This window comes from Pseudophryne corroboree, chromosome 1 (assembly GCF_028390025.1).
Source record: "Pseudophryne corroboree isolate aPseCor3 chromosome 1, aPseCor3.hap2, whole genome shotgun sequence".
Lineage (NCBI taxonomy): Eukaryota > Metazoa > Chordata > Amphibia > Anura > Myobatrachidae > Pseudophryne > Pseudophryne corroboree.
In genome coordinates this window covers 595,734,842-595,755,800 of record NC_086444.1, presented here as the reverse complement: position 1 = coordinate 595,755,800, position 20,959 = coordinate 595,734,842, and the positions used below count along the sequence as shown (strand labels likewise).

Genomic DNA, 20,959 nt, shown 5'->3' with positions numbered 1-20,959 from the left:
CAGGTCCTCATACCACCCTCATGGAGTCGGTTTCTGATCGTTTGAGTAGACACATGCACATTTGTGGCTTGCTGGAGGTCATTTTGCAGGGCTCGGGCAGTGCTCCTCCTGTTCCTCCTTGCACAAAGGCGGAGGTAGCGGTCCTGCTGCTGTGTTGTTGCCCTCCTACGTCCTCCTCCACGTCTCATGATGTACTGGCCTGTCTCCTGGTAGCGCCTCCATGCTCTGGACACTACGCTGACAGACACAGCAAATCTTCTTGCCACAGCTCGCATTGATGTGCCATCCTGGATGAGCTGCACTACCTGAGCCACTTGTGTGGGTTGTAGACTCCGTCTCATGCTACCACTAGAGTGAAAGCACCGCCAGCTTTCAAAAGTGACCAAAACATCAGCCAGAAAGCATAGGAGCTGAGAAGTGGTCTGTGGTCACCACCTGCAGAACAAATCCTTTATTGGGGGTGTCTTGCTAATTGCCTATAATTTCCACCTGTTGTCTATTCCATTTGCACAACAGCATGTGAAATTGATTGTCAATCAGTGTTGCTTCCTGGACAGTTTGATTTCACAGAGGTGTGATTGACTTGGAGTTACATTGTGTTGTTTAAGTGTTCCCTTTATTTTTTTGAGCAGTGTATATTCTATTACACACAGCCAGCAGGTGAACATTCAGTTGCTAAATACCCCATTGTTTAGGGCAGGGCGGGTATTTGCATTGCAGATAAGTACAACTAAATGGTTTATAGTTTCTGATCCAAATGAAATGTAAGGTAAAATGTTATTATATATTTCACAGTATTACATTGCTTGTAATGGGAAGTAGTTTGTTGTTGGCAATCAGGATGTCCTGGATGCTACCTACAGCATTTTATGCCCATCAGCAGTACAACTGTCCCCATGATGAATGCCAGTGTTTAGTGCTGTACTGCAGATGTGGGATTAATGCTTTAAATAGTAATTCACGCTTGCCGACATCCCAGTGTCTGCGTTTCTGGGTCCATTTACTGCTTGTCATTCTGATTGTCAATAAGAGATATGTATCCCCTGTCACGATCCAGGTAATTCCTTATCAGTATTTACCTTCCAAATGCCTCCTGAGACTGTCCCAGCATTCCAAGCCTGGATTCCATCTGCACTGTCTGTGTGCAGCACGCTGCATTTTATTGTCTCAAATCTCTTTACTGTGATTCTGGCAGCTTCATGGTTAAAACTCACATGCAAGCTACAAACAGTCTTTCCCTCCAAGTTCAAACATGGGCGCAGCCATGTTTGTTTTTCATCACATGTTACTTTTCAGCCTATCAGCTGCACTCTAGTTTCTGCCTAATTATCCAGCAGCTGCACTCTAGACTCTGCTTAATTAGCCAGCCAATCTCTGTTTCCCTAAATCGAAGTGTGAGGTGGTGTATTTGGGGTGCCCTCTTTCTGTGGTCATATGCTATGACCAAAGCAATGGTAGCTTTACCAAACAAATGGTGGAAAAATACAAGGAATGATGTATACTGGGAAAACTTCAATTAAAACATTTTACACAGATTTAATATACATTCTCATACATAAAACAGTTAAAAGCGTACCAATAAGGTAAGCTAGGAGCCGCAGGTGGTGATGATGCAGGGTGGTTCAAACTTCACCCTGCTCTGGCTCCTAAGCTTATAATGGGTCCTTTACCCTGGATGATGTTTGAATATTCAAGAAATTCAAATTGTACTTAAATAAAGGAAAGCATACCAGAAAGATAGATGAGGAGCCGCAGGTGTTAAAATAAGCAGGGTGGTCGAGTCTGCACCCTGCTATGGCTCCCAAGCTATCCACGAAGTCGGTGTCCAAATGTCAAGAAGGTTCAGATTTCAAATAGATCCAGTAGCCAAGGGAGCCATAGCAGGGTGCAGACTCGACCACCCTGCTTATTTTAACACCTGCGGCTCCTCATCTATCTTTCTGGTATGCTTTCCTTTATTTAAGTACAATTGGAATTTCTTGAATATTCGAACATCATCCAGGGTAAAGGACCTATTATAAGCTTAGGAGCCAGAGCAGGGTGAAGTTTGAACCACCCTGCATCATCACCACCTGCGGCTCCTAGCTTACCTTATTGGTACGCTTTTAACTGTTTTATGTATGAGAATGTATATTAAATCTGTGTAAAATGTTTTAATTGAAGTTTTCCCAGTATACATCATTCCTTGTATTTTTCCACCATTTGTTTGGTAAAGCTACCATTGCTTTGGTCATAGCATATGACCACAGAAAGAGGGCGCCCCAGATACACCACCTCACACTTCGATTTATGTTCTAATTTTGGGGACAAGAGGAAAACCCCAGAGGTGTACCCTAGGCTGCCCATTTTCTTTCCTGCGCCCAATAAGTTTTCCCACACCCTTCAGCAATCTCTGTTTCCCAGCTGGTATAAATATCTTGTTCCTGGGCTGGAAAGTTGTCAGTGCTTCAATTGTCATCCTAGTGATAACAGTGTCTCCTGATGGTGGTGATTGCCGTCTGCAAGCGCCACTAGAGACTGGCACCAATTCCTATCCTCATGGTGCAGCCTGACTCCGCAGTATCCCATTATTGCATCCTGTGTCTGACAGATTACTACAACACCGGCTTCCAGCATTCCAGCTTCCAGCGGTGCCCTGTCTCAATATTCCAGTAATCTGCACTCTCAAGCATCTCCTGTATATGCTCCTAAGCATCTCCTGTATATGCTCCTAAGCATCTCCTGTATATGCTCCTAAGCATCACCCGTATATTCCTCGCACTCAAGCTACATTAGTGCATTCCTGCACTACCAACTCAGCTCTACTATTGGACCAGTCCCATCTGGCACAACGCGGCAGTTCAGGCATCAGCTTCTGTTTTCCATCAGCTACCCAGTGCATCGGTGTTGGTAAGGACACATCATCTCCAAGTCCTTCAAGACTGTGTTTAATTATACCACACCTAGAGACTGCCTATATGCACTCCTAGGTACTGTGACTTATACGCTGTTCTTATTATTGCTAACTGCCGACATATGCTTGTGAGCTGAGTTTCAATAAAACCTTTGAACTTTCCTTTGTTGTCGTGGTCACGCCTTCGGGCGTTGGTGCTGCAGGTCCATACGTATGTCCAGGAGTCCTATCTCACCACCCAAGTTCACATACACCTCAGCCCCTACAACTGAGGCTTCCCACAGCCGACACCAGCCCTCAGTTGTGACATCCCCCTAGTAATGGTTATACAGTTCATCTTCAATTAAATTATAATAATTGGTGTATTTCTATATAAGAATCTACATTGATTTTCCTATTATGTGTTATATGTGATGAACAAATCATCCAGCACAGATAACCTTTATTTTTAGTATATTTATAAACGTTACTGAGTGCGTCCACAGTGTTTGTGACCAAGTAAAAGTGAAATAGCATCCATAAGCATGAATAAACAATGCCAGAACTGGCCACATTGTCATGTAAATGTTTACTCTGTTTATTAATCAATAACATGTGAATAAGGTGACACACCCAAATATTGGTGTTCAGCAATCAGCACACTCTACAATGCACACTGTTGTTTTTTAATTGAATATACAATACAGTCATTATTAGATTGTGGCCACTTTATTGATTGTTTTTACATAAAATAAATATGGACAATACATTCTTGCTGCATTTAAAAAAACAAAAAAAAAAAAAAAACAGCTTCTACTCAAACAATTGTATCGAAAATCTACTGTATTGCTTTATGGACAGGTAAAACAAACTATGATATATATTTATGTGATTATAAAACACAAGAATAAATATGATTGCATTCTAAAAAATGTATCTATCTTTGCATTCCTGCTCGTGCAAATAATTTATTGGGTAAGCCCAAATACTGAGTTACATGAACGCATTTAGATGTACCTGTTGCACGTGCACAACCGAGTCAGCCATTTTGTGAGCTGAAAAATATTCAACAAAAACACAGCCACAAAATTATGATCAATATAGTCCATTCCTTGTACATAGTATTAGGATGTGCCTCAGTAACATCACCAATTTGTGCATAAGGGTTTGGCTTTCTCATTTCCCAAAATGGCAACCTCTGCTGTATATACACAACAGGTATTCATTATTATTCCATTGTCATAAATGGCACTTGCTTTTTCCATTTTCTACTGATCATATGATATTCAAAAAAAATTATACATCCACAGTCAAGTGATCATTGTCACAATCAGAAGAAACATAATCAAACAGAAATGTTCTGAAAACACGCCAACGCCTAACTCCTTAATCCTTCAGTTAATTAAATAATTTTCTTCAGCCATTTTGTTGCTTCTTAGAATGACTATGGGACTCTAAGACAAGGTGTGTGTGTGTGTGTGTGTGTGTGTGTGTGTGTGTGTGTGTGTGTGTGTGTGTATTTTAGTATGTAACAGTAATAGGATGTGGATTAAAAGATCGATAGTAGACAGTCAGTAGATTAAGACCAGATGGTCGATGCAATAGGTCGCCAGGGTCAAAATCAAAAGGTTGACAGTTAAATGGTCGACATGTGTTTAGGTTGACAGGGTCAAAGGTCGACCTGCAAATGGTCATGGGGTGTTTTTTTGTTTATTATTTTAACCCTAATCCTAGCCCTCCCCCCTGGTGCCAAACCCATCCCCTTCAGCAGCCTAACCCTAACCAACCCCCAAGTGCCTAAGCATAATCCTAGCCCTAACAATCATGAAAAACTGTCAGCCTTTTCTGCGTCAACCATTTGCATGTAGGCCTTCTGAACCTGTCAACGTTTAAGTCCTATGACTTAAGGGGTAATTCAGACCTGATCCTAGGCTGCGTTTTCTCACAACCTGTAATGAGGTCCGAATGCGTATATGCACCGCACGACGCACCATCCATCGGTGCATAGCGACAGGATGGTGCAGAAAAAAAACAATTGCACGGGCGATCGCAAGGAGATTGACAGGAAGAAGTAATTTGTGGGTGGCAACTGACAGTATTCAGGCAGTGTCTGGAAAAACGCAGGCATGTCCAAGCGTTTGCAGGGCGGGAGTCTGATGTCAATTCCGGTCCTGGACAGGCTGATGTGATTGCAGCGGCCGAGTAAGTCCTGGGCTGCGCAGAGACTGCAAAAATCAGTTTGTACAGCTCTGCTACACATGCGTTCGCATACTTGCACAGCTAAAATATCCTCCCCCTGTAAGAGGGGACTATCTGATCGCAGGACAGCAAAAATCGCTGCCCAGCGATCAGGTCTAAATTAGGCCCTAAGTCCATGTTGACCAATTAACTGTCAACCTTTTGACCCTGTTGACTTATTAACATGTCAGCCATCTGGTGTTGATCTATGGACTGTCTATCTATTTACTGTTTATCTTCCATCCGGATAAGCACATAAATCTTTGTTCTATGCTCAACATTGTTGTCAGTAACTCAGACCAGTAATACAGCTGATGATATGGGGGGGACATTTACTAAGCAGTGATGAGAGCGGAGAAGTGAGCCAGTGGAGAAGTTGCCCATGGCAACCAGAGTGCTAAATTGTAGAAGTTGTGTAAAGTAACCAATCGGCGTCATTTATTCTAGCACAAACTTTGAATTGACAGACACTGATTTCCTGTTTGGGCAACTACTTCACTTCCTCCAAAGCTTGATTAATCTCCCCTCAAGTCTTTACAATACACATTCCAATAGTAAAGGCTTCATTTATAACTGAATATTTAACAATATCAAACACGAATAATACTTACTGCAATGATATTAGAAACTATGACATAAAGCCACGCTGTAGATGGGGACTCTCTCAGATTATCATTAGCCTACTAGCCATGCTTCTTACAATGTAGTTAGCACTGTGTTTCAGTGACGTGCAGTCAGGGTGGAAAAAGAAGATGTATTGCTCTTCTTGTGCCATATTTCATTCAGAAGTCAAGAATGAAAGTCTGTATGTACTGTACTGCATATGGGTAATTTAATAAAGCGCATGAATGCAATTTGGGGTGCAATGACTATTACACACACATGGCATGGCAATACAAAGCACTAACTTTGCTATATTATTATGTTTCAAAACTCTAGCTCAAAATCCATTGAAACTAGTATAAAAATAACTGAACATATGTGTTATGTAATTTACTGTGTCTATCTGCAATGTAATTAGAAATGAATTACACTGGTGCTGCCTTTATACCCCATTTCCATACTTATTTTTGCACTGAACCAAGTAATGGTGTTAATTGAACCACTGCCAACTTTTCTTCTGACTAAACTGTTTCTTATATGTTAGAGCAGATACTAAGGGGTACAGTATTGTACATAAAATGTAGGCCAGAATGAAGGGTCGTTGGGCATTTATCTTTGTTGTTGTTGTCTGTGCTTTAATAATCTAATTGGCTATATTAAATTAAGAGAAAAAAAACCCTAAATATCTTATTAACCCTTTTATCCCTGAGAGCCATAAATGTGAACATGCACACAATTTGTGATTATGTTGTTGTGCTTTTAATTCTGAAACTTTTCTTCCTGTAATTTTTGTATATTCTTGATAAAAGTTATGTAGGCCATCCGAAATAAATATAGGCTAGCCTTGCATAATATAACCAAACAAGCCGTTTTTATGCGACTTATTTGCAGACATAAATCTAAGCAATATTGGGTTAAGTAGACTTATTCTGAAGAAAAAAAATATATATGGTTCAAAGCATTTTTCATTTACTTAAACAATCTTCAATAACCAAGTACTGTAGAAAGTACAATAATACTATGTGGCCGAGTTAAATACATTGTTAATGGTTGTGTTGCACCCTGCGGTAGATGAACCTGCAGACTAATGGAAGCAGGGTCAGTCTGTCTTTCAGCTAGTGGTGCTCCCAGCATGCAAGTCTATAGGCTTGCAGAAGTGGAGGGTACAAAAAGCAATTCAGAGCTGCATCTATGAAAGGAGGCAACTGCACTGTGTGTTTGGCTTTGTGCATCGTCCATGCTGGACCCTAATTCGTAGGGCCGGCTTCCTTTTCTAATGCCAGTGATCCATCTCCTGAGAGTCCGAAGCATAGCTGGTCCTTGCATCACTAACAATGCCAGGCAGTTGAAACGTCTCTTTAGTCTTATAACTGCGATCTGCATTACTCCTATATGAATTGCAGAGGCTGCTTTATGTTCAATAAATATGTGATTAAATGTTTCCTTTTTGGTTTCCTATATATTGAATAAAAAAAAAAATAGCTGAAAAAAAGTCTTATTCATCTTCTTCCCGGTTTGCATAAATCCCTGCTTCCCAGCGCAGTGCTAGCGCACTCTTCCTGCGGCTTACTCTCACTGCCTCGAGAACCTGTAATTAGAGAAGACGTGGAATTAAGGCTTAATTAAATACCACTTTACTAAAGCTGGATATTACAAATAGTTATTAGACTTTACGTGTTTACAGTTCGCAAAGCACAATACAGAATTATTACTTCACAACCAAAAACTGTGACTCTGTGCTAAGTGTGAAGAACATGTGGGTTGCTGGAACAGAGGGCCTAATTCAAAGGGGGGGGGGGGGGCAGATGTAACATGTGCAGAGAGAGTTAGATTTGGGTGGGGTGTGTTCAAATTGAAATCTAAATTGCAGTGTAAAAATAAAGCAGCCAGTATTTACCCTGCACAGAAACGATATAGCCCACCCAATTCTAACTCTCTCTGCACATGTTATATCTGCAACCCCCCCCCTCCCCCCGCCCTGCAGTGCACATGGTTTTGCCCATTAGAGGAAAATGTTGTTTTGCAATCAACCTTGAATTAGGCCCAGAATCTGCTATGTAATGTCATGGACCAATGTAATATCTTTGTTCTGCATTCCCTCTAAGCACTGCCCATGGTAGATTGCTGTAACAATTCTCACACTGCTCAGAGGCACCAATAGTTACTCAAGAATCCTCCAGTGGGTCTCAAACCTAATTGGGGCTCCAACAGCATGGCTAATATGTAAAAAGATAATTTATTGTCTTCATATAAACAAACCTGGTGAGGAAACTGAATCCATAATGCAGATTATTCTTTATCTATGATATAAAATATTAATTTTATGTTTAGTACATTTGGCGGTATCTTATTAGCAGTGGTACTTTGCCGCTGTTAATAGGATCGCAAGGGCCTATTCTTTTAGCCCCGATGCTGGCATCCTTTTCTCTCGATGCCAACAATTAGTGGGAATATCCACGATAAGGGGCCGCCAAAGCCGCAATCACACATGGTATCCCCAATCCCATGTGTTTTTGTGTGATCGAGGGTCCAATTTTAGCCACTCAAAATGGCCTCTAATTGGATGTCGCAATAATGACAATAGGTTTTTCATTGCGATATCTGGCCACTTTGATCGTCTGAAATGGCATTGGGGCTAATAGGATACTACCCATTATATTTTACACTACAGTGGGCACTCACAACCGGGTTTATTATCATGCTCTGCATTCCCTGATCCAACACTGGAGCTATAACATAGGGCTACATTATTAAGGTGCTGTTCTCTATAATTCTACAGTGTATTCTTACACAGAATTCTGTTAAAAAGGTACCATAGTTTATTAGAAACACTCATTACATTGGTTGCTATGGGCAACATCACCAGTTCTAAAAACTTCCACCTTAGTAAATTTACCGCACAGTGCAGTGATGGGGAACATTTGGCACTCTAACTGTTGTTGAACTACACGTCCCGGCAAGCCCTGCTACAGTTTTGCTATTTGGCCATGCTAAAACTGTAGCAGGGCATGCTGGGATGTGTAGTTCAACAATAGCTGGAGTGCTAAAGGTTCCCCATCACTGCATAGTGTGACAGCGGGCTTGTTTTGCTTCCTTTTCATAACTGCAGCACCTGCTATTCTAAAGTTCTCTCCTATTGTAAGAACAGGATCCGATCAGCATACTGGCGTTCAGAATGCCGGCAGTTGGAATCCTGATACTGGTCGGAATGCAGACACCGGGATCCCGACATGGATCAAAATCCCGTGCCAGGATCCCGACTGCCCGAATGTAACTGTGCTGGAGCTCCTTAAGGTCTGGCCGTGAGGTTAGGTTTAAGCTGCGGAAAAATGGTTAGCGGTAGACAGTGACCAGGAAAGATTAGGGTTAGGCTGCGGGGATGGGAGGGATAGTGAGTGCCAGATTTCAGATAAGTGTATGCATATGCGTATACCTCTAAATGTATTGTTCATAAAAGCTGATCTATAGGGTTAGTAACAGAGAGACAGAATACAAGACTAGAAAAGGGAAGCATGCATTGCAGAGTATACATGCAGCCGAGGGAGAATACAGGCAGATAACAGGTACCTCAGTAGTAACTTTGTAAGACAGTAATTTACAGGTGTACTGGTGAGAGAGAAGGAAAACAAGAGATTAGTGCACTAAGCAGAGACACTGACATAAAACATACAGCAAAGTGAAGCGTCACATAGATTATATAACAAAAGTAAGAGTATAAGTAGCACAGTTATAGGTGAATATCCTACTCCACGGTGCGGGTTACAATCTCTATCAAGCTAAATGACAATGTCCTTAAGGACCTTGAATTCAAGTATTGTCTGTAATTTTTCCCTTCCATTTTCTTGGTTGCAAGGTCACATTAATTGGTGGACAAAAGTCAAGACACTGGCGTAAATGTAAAAGCCTGCAACTTGCAAGCAGTGGCGAGTTCCCGGCGAGTCTTCCCAATGTTGTAAAGGGACAATCATTTAAAAGGCAAAACAAACCTGGTTTTAAATGACTGTCCCATATAAAATCAGGCAGACTCCACGGGAACTCACCAATGCTTGCAAATCGCAGGTTATTACATGTATCAGATTATCTTGATTTCAGGCCTTGTATTACACAAACCTGCAATGTCAGTAAGGGTGTGCAGACCTTTTATTTCTACTGTATGTAAAAACGAGTTTTATGGTAAGAACTTACCTTTGTTAAAACTCTTTCTGCGAGGTACACTGGGCTCCACAAGGAATGGACAATGGGGTGTAGAGTAGGATCTTGATCCGAGGCACCAACAGGCTCAAAGCTTTGACTGTTCCCAGAATGCATAGCGCCGCCTCCTATATCACCCCGCTTCCCAGCACAGGAGCTCAGTTTTTAGTTAACCAGTCCAATGCAGTAGCAGGAAAAGAGACGACAACGGTTAGTAGCCACATACACCACACTCTCACGACAGGAGACGTGTCAGCGGCTAATGCCATACCAACCCAAAGAAGCTAAGTGCGTCAGGGTGGGCGCCTTGTGGAGCCCAGTGTACCTCGCAGAAAGAGTTTTAACAAAGGTAAGTTCTTACCATAAAACTCATTTTCTGCTACGGGGTACACTGGGCTCCACAAGGAATGGACAATGGGGATGTCCTAAAGCAGTGCCTTATGGGAGGGGACACACTGTAGCGGGCACAAGAACCCAGCGTCCAAAGGAAGCATCCTGGGAAGCGGCAGTATCGAAGGCATAGAACCTTATGAACGTGTTCACAGAGGACCATGTAGCCGCCTTGCACAATTGTTCAAGGGTTGCACCACGTTCGGCCGCCCAAGAAGGTCCAACAGACTGAGTAGAACGGGCCTTAATGTGATCAGGAGCAGAGAGACCAGCCTTCACATAAGCATGTGCAATCACCATTCTAATCCATCTGGCCAGAGTTTGCTTGTGAGCAGGCCAGCCCCGTTTGTGAAACCCAAACACAACAAAAAGAGAATCAGATTTCCTAATAGGAGCAGTTCTCTTCACATAGATACGGAGAGCCCGTACCACATCCAAAGACCGCACTTTGGGAGACAGATCAGGAGAAACAAGTGCCGGAACTACAATCTCCTGCTTAAGGTGGAACGAAGAAACCTCCTTAGGTAGATAGCCGGGACGAGTCCTAAGAAGCGCCAAGTCACGGTGAAATATCAGATATGGGGAACTACAGGACAAGGCACCCAAATCCGACACTCTTCTAGCTGAAGCAATAGCCAGCAGAAACACCACCTTAAGGGAAAGCCACTTAAGGTCAGCTGAACCAAGAGGTTCAAACGGAGACTCTTGTAACGCCTCCAAAACCACAGACAAGTCCCAAGGAGCCACTGGTGGGACATAGGGAGGTTGGATACGCAACACGCCCTGAGTAAAGGTATGCACATAAGGTAAGGTCGCCATTTTTCTCTGAAACCACACCGACAAGGCAGATATTTGAACCTTGAGGGAGGCCAGACGCAGGCCTAAGTCTAGGCCCTGCTGAAGAAAAGCCAACAACTTAGCTATACTAAACTTGGAAGCGTCATAATCGTTAGATGCGCACCAAACAAAGTAAGAATGCCAGACCCTATAGTAAATTCGAGCCGAAGCCGGTTTCCGGTCCCGCAACATAGTTTGAATGACCGCCTCAGAAAACCCTTTAGCCCTTAAGACGGAAGCTTCAAGAGCAACGCCGTCAAAGGCAGCCGGGCTAGGTCCTGGTAGACACAGGGGCCCTGAACGAGGAGGTCTGGGCGTTGTGGAAGTAGAATTGGATGCTCTGACGATAGGCCTTGCAGGTCTGAGAACCAGTGCCATCTGGGCCACGCTGGAGCTATGAGAAGCAGAATTCCTTTTTCTTGCTTGAACTTCCGAATTACCCTGGGCAGGAGTGACACCGGAGGGAACACGTACGGCAGCCGAAACCTCCACGGTACCGCCAGCGCATCCACGAATGCTGCTTGAGGATCCCTTGTCCTTGCTCCGAAGACCGGAACCTTGTGATTGTGTCGAGACGCCATCAGATCTATGTCTGGAAGGCCCCACCTTTCCACTAGGAGTTGAAACACTTCTGGATGGAGGCCCCACTCGCCAGCATGCACGTCCTGACGACTGAGAAAGTCCGCTTCCCAATTCAGGACTCCCGGAATGAATATTGCCGATATGGCCGGTAGATGGTGTTCTGCCCACTGTAGAATCCGTGAGACTTCCTTCATTGCTAGGCGGCTTCGAGTGCCGCCTTGATGATTTATGTAAGCCACTGTGGTGGCGTTGTCCGACTGTACTTGAACAGGACGGTTCTGAATTAATTGCTGGGCTAGGTTCAAGGCATTGAAGACCGCCCGCAACTCCAGAATATTGATCGAGAGGAGGGACTCCTCCTTGGTCCACCGTCCCTGAAGGGAGTGTTGCTCCAGCACCACGCCCCAACCTCTTAGACTGGCATCTGTCGTCAACAGAACCCAGTCGGATATCCAGAACGGACGGCCCCTGCACAGTTGTTGGTCCCGGAGCCACCAGAGCAGCGACAGACAGACCTCCGGAGTCAATGAGATCATTTGAGACCTGATCCGGTGAGGCAGGCCGTCCCATTTGGCTAGAATCAGCCTCTGGAGAGGGCGAGAGTGAAACTGAGAATACTCCACCATGGGCCCAGCACCTGCATCGCCGAATGTATCAACACTTGCGGACGAGATAGGAAGCAACGAATCCTGTCCTGAAGTTTCAGGACTTTCTCCTGAGACCGGAACAACCGCTGGTTGTGAGTGTCCAATAGTGCTCCCAGATGCACCATGCTCTGAGCAGGGATCAGGGATCACACTTCTTCCAGTTGATGAGCCACCCGTGGGCTTGTAGAAACTGGACCGTCATATCTAGATGACGCAGGAGAAGTTCTGGGGAATTTGCCAGGATTAACAAGTCGTCCAAATACGGCAGTATCCTGACCCCTTGACGGCGGAGTACCACCGTCATCACTGCCATGACTTTTGTAAAGTCTCGCGGAGACGTTGTTAAACCAAAAGGTAACGCCCGAAACTGGTAATGGCAGTTGCCAATCGCAAATCTCAGGTATTGCTGATGAGACACTGCTATAGGAATATGCAGGTAAGCATCCTGTATATCCAGGGAGAGCATGAAGTCCCCAGGTTCCGAGGCCAGAACTATAGAGCGAAGGGTTTCCATCCGGAACTTGGAAACCTTCACAAACCTGTTCAATGCCTTGAGGTTGAGAATGGTCCGGGAGGACCCATTCGGTTTCGGGACTAGAAACAGCGGAGAATAGTACCCCCGGCCCCTCTGAGCAAGAGGCACCTGTACTACCACTCCTGTATCTAGGAGGGTCTGTACCACCGTGTTTGCCTTTGTCTTGTCCAACGGGACATCTGTCTGGCAAAATCGATGAGGGGGTCGTTTTTTGAAGGCTATGGCGTAACCTCGAGTGACGACTTCCCGTACCCAGGCATCTGAAGTGGCCTTCAACCATTCCTGGGTATACCCTAGAAGCCGGCCCGCCACCCTGGGATCCCCCAGAGGGAGGCCCGCCCCGTCATGCGGCAGGCTTATCTGTCTTTGGGGTTAGGCTTACCCGGTTTGGAAGTGCGGGCCTGCTTGTTGTACGCCTGACCTTTTGCTTTACCTGAAGGACGAAAGGGGCGAAAGGAAGTACCTTTAGCCTTCGACACAGAAGGAGCAGTACTTGGCAGACAGGCAGTTTTGGCAGTAGCCAAGTCAGCCACAATCTTATTTAAATCCTCCCCAAACAGAATATCTCCCTTAAAAGGGAGTACCGCCAGGGTGTTTGTAGAGTCCAGATCCACAGACCAGGATCTCAGCCACAATATCCGGCGTGCCAGGACTGACATAGTAGAGGCCTTGGCTGCCAGGATACCGGCATCAGAAGCCGCCTCTTTAATACAACGAGAAACTGTGACAATATAAGAAAAGCATCGTCTAGCATTGTCAGAGGACATTTCTGCATCTAACTCCAAGGCCCATGCTTCAATGGCCTCTGCAGCCCAAGTAGCTGCAATAGTGGGCCTTTGTGCAGCACCCGTGAGGGTGTAAATCGCTTTCAGACAACCCTCCACACGTTTATCCGTAGGCTCTTTTAGAGACGTGACGGTGGTGACCGGTAAAGCTGAGGAAACCACCATCCTAGCCACATGTGAGTCCACTGGAGGAGGCGTTTCCCAATTCTTAGACAGCTCCGGCGCGAGGGGATAGCGAGCCAGCATCTTCTTTTGAGGCACAAACTTCGTACCCGGGTTTTCCCAGGGTTCCTGACGTATATCAATTAGGTGGTCAGAGTGAGGTAAAACTTGTTTAATCACCTTCTGACGCTTGAACCCATCTGGTTTCTTAGGAGGAACGGATGGCTCGGGATCATCCGTAATCTGTAAAATTAACTTAATAGCCTCCAAAAGATCAGGAACATCCACATGTGAACCACCCTCCCCATCAGCCGTATCTGAGTCAGAACCTGTGGGGTCAGTGTAAGTGCCGTCCTTATTAGACGAGGTGTCAGTGACAGCAGTGGATTGTGAGGAGACAAGCACTCGCTTAGAGGACCCCTTGGACGTAGGCGAGCGACGGTCAGACTTTTTAGTAGTCAGGGACTGGTTCAACTTCTTTATTTGAGCAGATAAATCGTCCGCCCACGGCGGGTTAGCTGCAGGGACCACAAACAGTTGCACCGGCATTGGGGGTCCCATAGGGGGTGTTAGTTTACGAACTAGCGTATGCAGAAGCGTGGAAAAAGCGGCCCACGGCGGGTCATTATTTGCCCCCGTTGCCACCGTCCCACTGGGGGGCAAGGAGCCCCCAGAACCAGAGCCCAAAGCTGCTATATTCTCCTCATAGGTATCTGCAGCTTCAGCAACACCGGCAGTGTGTTCAGCCCCAGAACCGTTACCCTCAGAAGCAGACATGATATAACTTGCAGTATCAGGTAACACAGTACAATTTGTCAGCAGTACAATACCTCTAGCCCAAACCCCTGCGCAGTGTAGTCAGAACCAGCAGAGATAAAGGAGAGATATGGTGACTAAATCACAGAGAAAAATACGTAATACAGTATATCTTTGTGAAAATCCTATATTAGATAAAACCTGACGCACCAAGCCCCCTCAGGTTATAGAATATAGGGATAGCAGGTTGAGTGAAAGACACGAAATGGACACCACTCAGCTATCAAATGCACACACAAATAGTCACAGTCTGTACAATGCAGAGGTTATTACTAACAATAATACTGCACTGGACTAGCTTATACAGCTATATAACAATAGATATAATAGTACACAGTAAGAACTGGCTGTATATCACAGGGTAATTGTACTAGGAAACCCTGACTAAGTGTACTCTTTCTTAACTAACACTGATTAAAAAAGGCAGGTAAAATACTTAAGTGTCTTGTAAAGTCACAGCACTGACAACCAGGCGGCTTTACATAGGAGGATTTGCCCAAGCATTCCCAGGAACAGTGAGCTGAGGGATAATGCCAGGGAGTGAGGGAGAGACAGATATGCAGCTCCAGGGCGGGAACATTTGCAGAAAATGGCGCCCTGGGGCTGGGGGAGAGGCTTCAGGTCCAAGCTCTATTCCCCTGCTGGCAAAACCACTGGGTACTGCGGGATCTAATAAAACGGTTTATAGAGAAAACCTGACCTGTCCCATGCCCTGATGATCTAGTGGGATTGCCTGTACTACCACAGTGTCCACCGCCTCCCACGGACCGCGCCGGATCGCGATAAAGACCGAGTCCCGCAAGCGGGACTCACTTACCACCTCCCGAAGCGTGGCCACGCGATCCCGGAGAGCCCCCGTCGTGTGTGCCTGACAAGAAGACAACCGGAGCCTCCTGCTGTAGTTACCCGGCAACCAGGACTCGGGAGTGTACAGCGCCGCTGGGGAGAGCCGGAGCTGCAGCCGTGAATGTCCACTGACATGTAACACTGCTGCTGCCCTTGAAGTCTTCACTTTTTTCCTCAGAAAAAAAGCTCTTCTTAGGGCTGCCTGGAGCAGCCCCTCTGTTAAGTGCCTGCTACTGCAGCACCAACTACAAAACTGAGATCCTGTGCAGGGAGGCGGGGTGATATAGGAGGTGGCGCTATGCATTCTGGGAACAGTCAAAGCTTTGAGCCTGTTGGTGCCTCGGATCAAGATCCTACTATACACCCCATTGTCCATTCCTTGTGGAGCCCAGTGTACCCCGCAGCAGAAACTCTAATTATTGCTATATTGTATAGGTAGTTCATTCAAGCCAACATGTCTTTATCAAAGGCATATTTCTGAAATATGAAGAACAAATAGAAACTGTGTCAAAAACATAAAAATAAAAGCTGCCAGATTCTCAGATATCATCCAGTATTTACAATAGACATTATTGGGCTGAATCCGGGTTGCAAGTATACCCCGCTTCTCTACCTTGCTTGTAAGTGACTTCTGCTTTCTCGGCCGCCACCATCTTCCCAGTGATAATTGGAAAGATGGTGCATGTGCAATAGTGAGAAAAGACTCTGGCACAGTACCAGAGTTTTTGCTTTCAATGTGTGGGTACCATCTTCTCGAGGATACCACTAGGAAGATGGTGCCAGCCGTAAGTATATGTATACTGGAGGGGGCAGCAGACCCAGGTCCCTGCCAGGCCCCTCCACCAGTCCGGGCTCAGGCAATTAGTACACTCACCCTCCCTCGGCGCCACTGCTTATGGCCCTGTGTACACGGGTGGTATTCAGTTTGCCGGCTGTTGGGATCCCGGCGCTCAGTACACCGGCGCCAGAATCCCGACACCCAGCATACCAACACCTATTCTCCCTCTTTGAGGGTCACGACCCCCCTGGAGGGAAAATAAATAGCGTGCACCATGCCCACAGCGAGCCCGTAAGGGGCTCATTTGCGCTCGCCCCGCTGCTGGCGGTCGGGATCCCAGCTCCGGTGAGCTGCTCGTGTACACAACTAGTCCATATGTGAAAAGCTCAATCGTTGATCAAACTTGTATGGCTTCTCCAAGCCTTTGGAATTGACCACTGATTACTTACACTAGAATCATCCATACGGTCACGCCTCTTACTTTTATGGGTCTCATAATCATCCAAAAGGGTTTGCATGAGATTTTTAGGTCGCTGAGATGCAGTGGCATCGTCAAGCAGATCATCAGTTGGTGTGGGGAAACTCTCTCCTTTTGGTGAAGTTGGAGTCCTTACTTTCTCTATTTTGCCTGCAATGGTAAGAAGGTACTTTATTAACAATGGGAACATCCTAAAAAAAAGGTCTCTGGTAAAAGTATAGATTTATTAGCTGTTATCATGATGTTTCTGAGATTAAATGATTGCATGAGACTGAACATCTATCCTGTGACACATTAGTTTATTAAACAGTGCTAGGGGCCTAATTCAGCATGAATCGTTATTCTGACAAATTGCAGTTGTCTGCGAGTAGAAAGGCGCAGCCCCGACAGGAAGAAAAAACACCCCATGCAAGTTTGCGAATACATTGCAGATCGCTATCCCCTAACATGCATATGCAATTCCGGATACATCAAAGAAACTTTGCCATCTGAGCAAATGTGAGTAGGTCTGTGGCTGCCACTAATCTGCGACTGAGACAGTGTAGTATTTCAGCTACATAGAGTGATGGTGATAATAGTATTTTGTGCCGTGAATGCACTTTTAAACATGCATCAATTAGTGCATGAATTCTCTCAGGGATCTTCTCCTGAATTTGAGGTGGATGCCTTAAATATGAAACTCCCAATAGGAGGGAATAATAATAATCCACCTCAAATTCAGGAGAAGATCCCTGAGAGAATTCATTATATGCAAGAAACGTAAGTACTGAAGGTACTATTATATATTACTTTCTCCACTTGGCTAAGGATACCAACTATTTTGCACTGAATCTACACGAAGGGTGTACCTGCACTAATTGATGCATGTTTAAAAGTGCATTCACGGCACAAAATACTATTATCACCATCACTCTATGTAGCTGAAATACTACACTATCATTGTCCATATATCTGTTTTCTATGCTTTGGCTGGTGTACTGGATCATTGGAAATTCCGGAAGATTGGCTAACCAGGATGACTGTAACGCAGAAAGACATTATGCACTAATTGAAATCCCATTGGTTTCCGGTACGCACACTGATTTACTATCCACACCAGGACAATATGTATCACTGAAGGCGCTGGGTCCTACCACTTTTCATATTTTGCACCTGGACTTTGAAATAAGGTCCATTTTCAGAGGACTTTTTTACAGCAGCCATCTTAATTTAAGAAGTGATTTGTTAATGCTATTCATTTGTTTTATTGATTCATTGATTAATCGCACATATCTACAACACGTTAGACTTGGATAATAGGTAGCAGCGCTAATTACACACACATATATATATATATATATATATATATACACACACACACACACATGCATCCACAGTCCAGTACCGTACTTCCCGGTGTTGGCGGCCCGGCCCATAGCATGATGTCAAATGCTGTTTGACAGTAATATTGATAGGAGCCCCCACTAGTTTGTTGCCTGGGGCCCCCACAAACCTTGATCCGGCCCTGGGTATAACCTACCAGTGCACTCTCTTAATGAAGCAGCCAATAAATACGGGTACCAATAAAGTGCTACCAACATAGATTACATACACGTAAAGAATAAAAAGTGGTCCCTGATGTTCTGGCGCTGCAATATAATGTAATCAAATATAAATAATTGTACTAGTACTCTCCACAGGAATCCCAATAGTGTAGATTCAAATAACATAAAATAAAAAATGAAAAAAGATATTAACATATAAAATCTTTGATATATTCTTTAAGATTCTATGTGTCCGCATGACCCATGGTGTCCTTCTTCTTCCACCAACAAATTGTTGCAATAACAAACATACAAAAAATATGTATGTGTACCGATGTCCTATAGATTATAACAGAGGTTCCCAAACGCGGTCCTCAAGGCACCCCAACAGTCCAAGTTTTAGGTATATCCATGGCTCAGCACAGATGGTTAAATCAAATTGACTAGGGTGCTAATTAAGTCACCTGTGGCCAGGCATGGATACATTTAAAACCAGGACCGTTGGGGTGTCTTGAGGACCGAGTTTGGGAACTTCTGGAATATAATCTTGTAAGCAGGGCCTTCCTACCTGTATAACCCAGTTTTGTTCTATTACTGTTGTTCCAACTGTAAAGCGCAACGGAATATGCTGCGCTATATATGATACTGTTAATAAATAAATAATAAGTAAATGTCTGACTGGCTACTTATAAAGCTTAAATAATCCTCTTCTGGTATTCTCTGTTCTCTAATATAGTTTTTGCATAGTATCATTAGCAAAGCATCTACAACAAATACCACTACGTTACAACAAAGAAACTTAGAGACCATTTATACACTGATTCTTAGAGCCATAAAACTTCTACATTACTACCTACAGATTTGTCACATTTTAAAAACAATGGGGTTAAAATATCAATCATGGAAAAGAGTGGAGAAGTTGCCCATAGCAACCAATCAGCACCTACCTATCATTTTATAAAATGTACTTCATAAATGTTACCTCAATGCTGTGGACAACTTCTCCGCAGGTCCACTTCTCCACTCTTTTCACTGCTTCATAAATCAACCCCAGTGTAACAAAGTGTTTATATAATGAAAAACTGGGACAATGCCATGCCTGTAAGCCAACACATGGCCAGCTCCTGCACTGTCTTTATTACAGTGGGATGTAGTCAGGATCCCAGCAGCGGAACCCTGACGATCACAATGCCAATGGACAATGACGGTGAGTATTAAGGTTAGTTTAAGGGTTAGGCTGCCGAAGGAGACACTTAGGGATAGGCTGCAGGAGGGATGAGTTAGGTGGGATCCGGTCTCTAGGTCAACAAGACTTTGGTTGACAATGTCTAGGTCGGCCACTATTGGTCGATAGTAAGAAGGTCGACATGGTTTCTATGTCGACAGGGACTCTAGGTCGACATGACAAAAGGTCGACATGAGTTTTTTTTTCTTTTTAAATAATTTTTTAAACTTTTTCATACTTTACAATCATTGCGGACTACGATTGGGAATAGTAACCTGTGCCGAGAGCAGCGGTAGCAGAGCGAGGCACCCTGTCCGAAGCATGGCCAGCGAAGCGAGCCATGCGAGGGTACACGGTGCACTAATTGGGGTTCCCGGTCACTCTATGAAGAAAACAACACACACAAAAACCCCCACAAAAAAACTCATGTCGACCTTTTTTTCATATCGACCTAGTATATGTCGACCTAGAGTACCTGTCAATCTAGAAACCATGTCGACCTACTTACTGTCGACCAATAGTGGTTGACCTAGACACTGTCGACCTAAGTCTAGTCTATCTAACATACCACACCCGGTTAGGTTTAGAGAACTCTCCGGGATCTGTCAACATTGTGACCGTCGGGATTCCACTGTACAAATTCTGACCGCAGATATTTTGTACCCAACACGTTACACTGTGTTATCCATTTAACTATGTAATGAATAGTGAAGGTTCTCCCAGCAATATGGTCAGTTATACAGCCAATGTACTCAATTGAAACTGCTGCAATTACTAGTAAAAGCCCTGGGTGCAGAATCTGAGAGGGCGCAGAGATGGGTACTCTGCCTCCCCTCCTTCTTCTCAGCCCTAAGATGCTAGCTTCTGCCGGGTCCAAGAACTCTAGCTGCAGGTACCCGCTCCCCAGCACCACCAATGAAACTCCCCCCCCTCCCCGGCAACTAGAACGCTAAGGAATGGGGCAGGGGCGGTGACCATGGACTCTCCAGTTGCCGCCTTTCATTTACTAAATGATGGTCCATGGCCATTCACACACTCCTGTGCCTGTGTAAGCAATGTCTGCCCCCAGGCGTGTTCCCCAGCGCCTCCTCCTTAACGCATGCGGCTGCACCAGAGGAGGACAGGGCCCTAAGGGGCTACCTACTGCCGGGTCCCAGAACCCTTGCTCGCCAGTAAAACTCCTGGGAAACCATTCCCCCCCACCGGCAACTACAACACTTATGAATGGGGCAAGGGTGGCCGTTCCTGTGCCTGTGTAAATTATGTCTGCCCCTGGCCCTGTTCCACAGGGCCTCCCCCTTCCTGCGCGGTAGCTCCACCAGGGGAGGACAGGGCGAGAGGAAGCAGCAGCAGCCTATAGTTAGTCTGGGCACTGAGGTGAGGTCTCTATATGCCAGAACAGCTGCTGGCTCTCAAGGTGTGGTCCTAGGTCCCAACTTGCATGCAGGGCT

At 44.9% G+C, this 20,959-nt stretch overlaps 1 protein-coding gene across 7 annotated transcripts in view; it reads right to left on the bottom strand.

The window, feature by feature from the left end:
* Positions 1 to 3,446: 3,446 nt before the first annotated feature.
* The window catches only part of PALM2AKAP2 (PALM2 and AKAP2 fusion), a 761,359-nt gene continuing 743,846 nt past the window's right edge, over positions 3,447 to 20,959 (bottom strand). For 3 of the 7 annotated variants that reach the window (XM_063914265.1, XM_063914264.1, XM_063914269.1), the window contains 3 exons: positions 16,732 to 16,910; positions 9,281 to 9,319; positions 3,447 to 7,301 (listed from right to left, as the gene is read on the bottom strand). In XM_063914265.1, coding sequence (XP_063770335.1) covers positions 7,209 to 7,301; positions 9,281 to 9,319; positions 16,732 to 16,910 — 311 coding nt within the window. In that variant the 3' untranslated portion in view covers positions 3,447 to 7,208. The remainder of the gene's footprint in view (positions 7,302 to 9,280; positions 9,320 to 16,731; positions 16,911 to 20,959) is intronic. The other 4 variants (XM_063914266.1, XM_063914270.1, XM_063914268.1 and 1 more) reach the window with 3 other exon arrangements.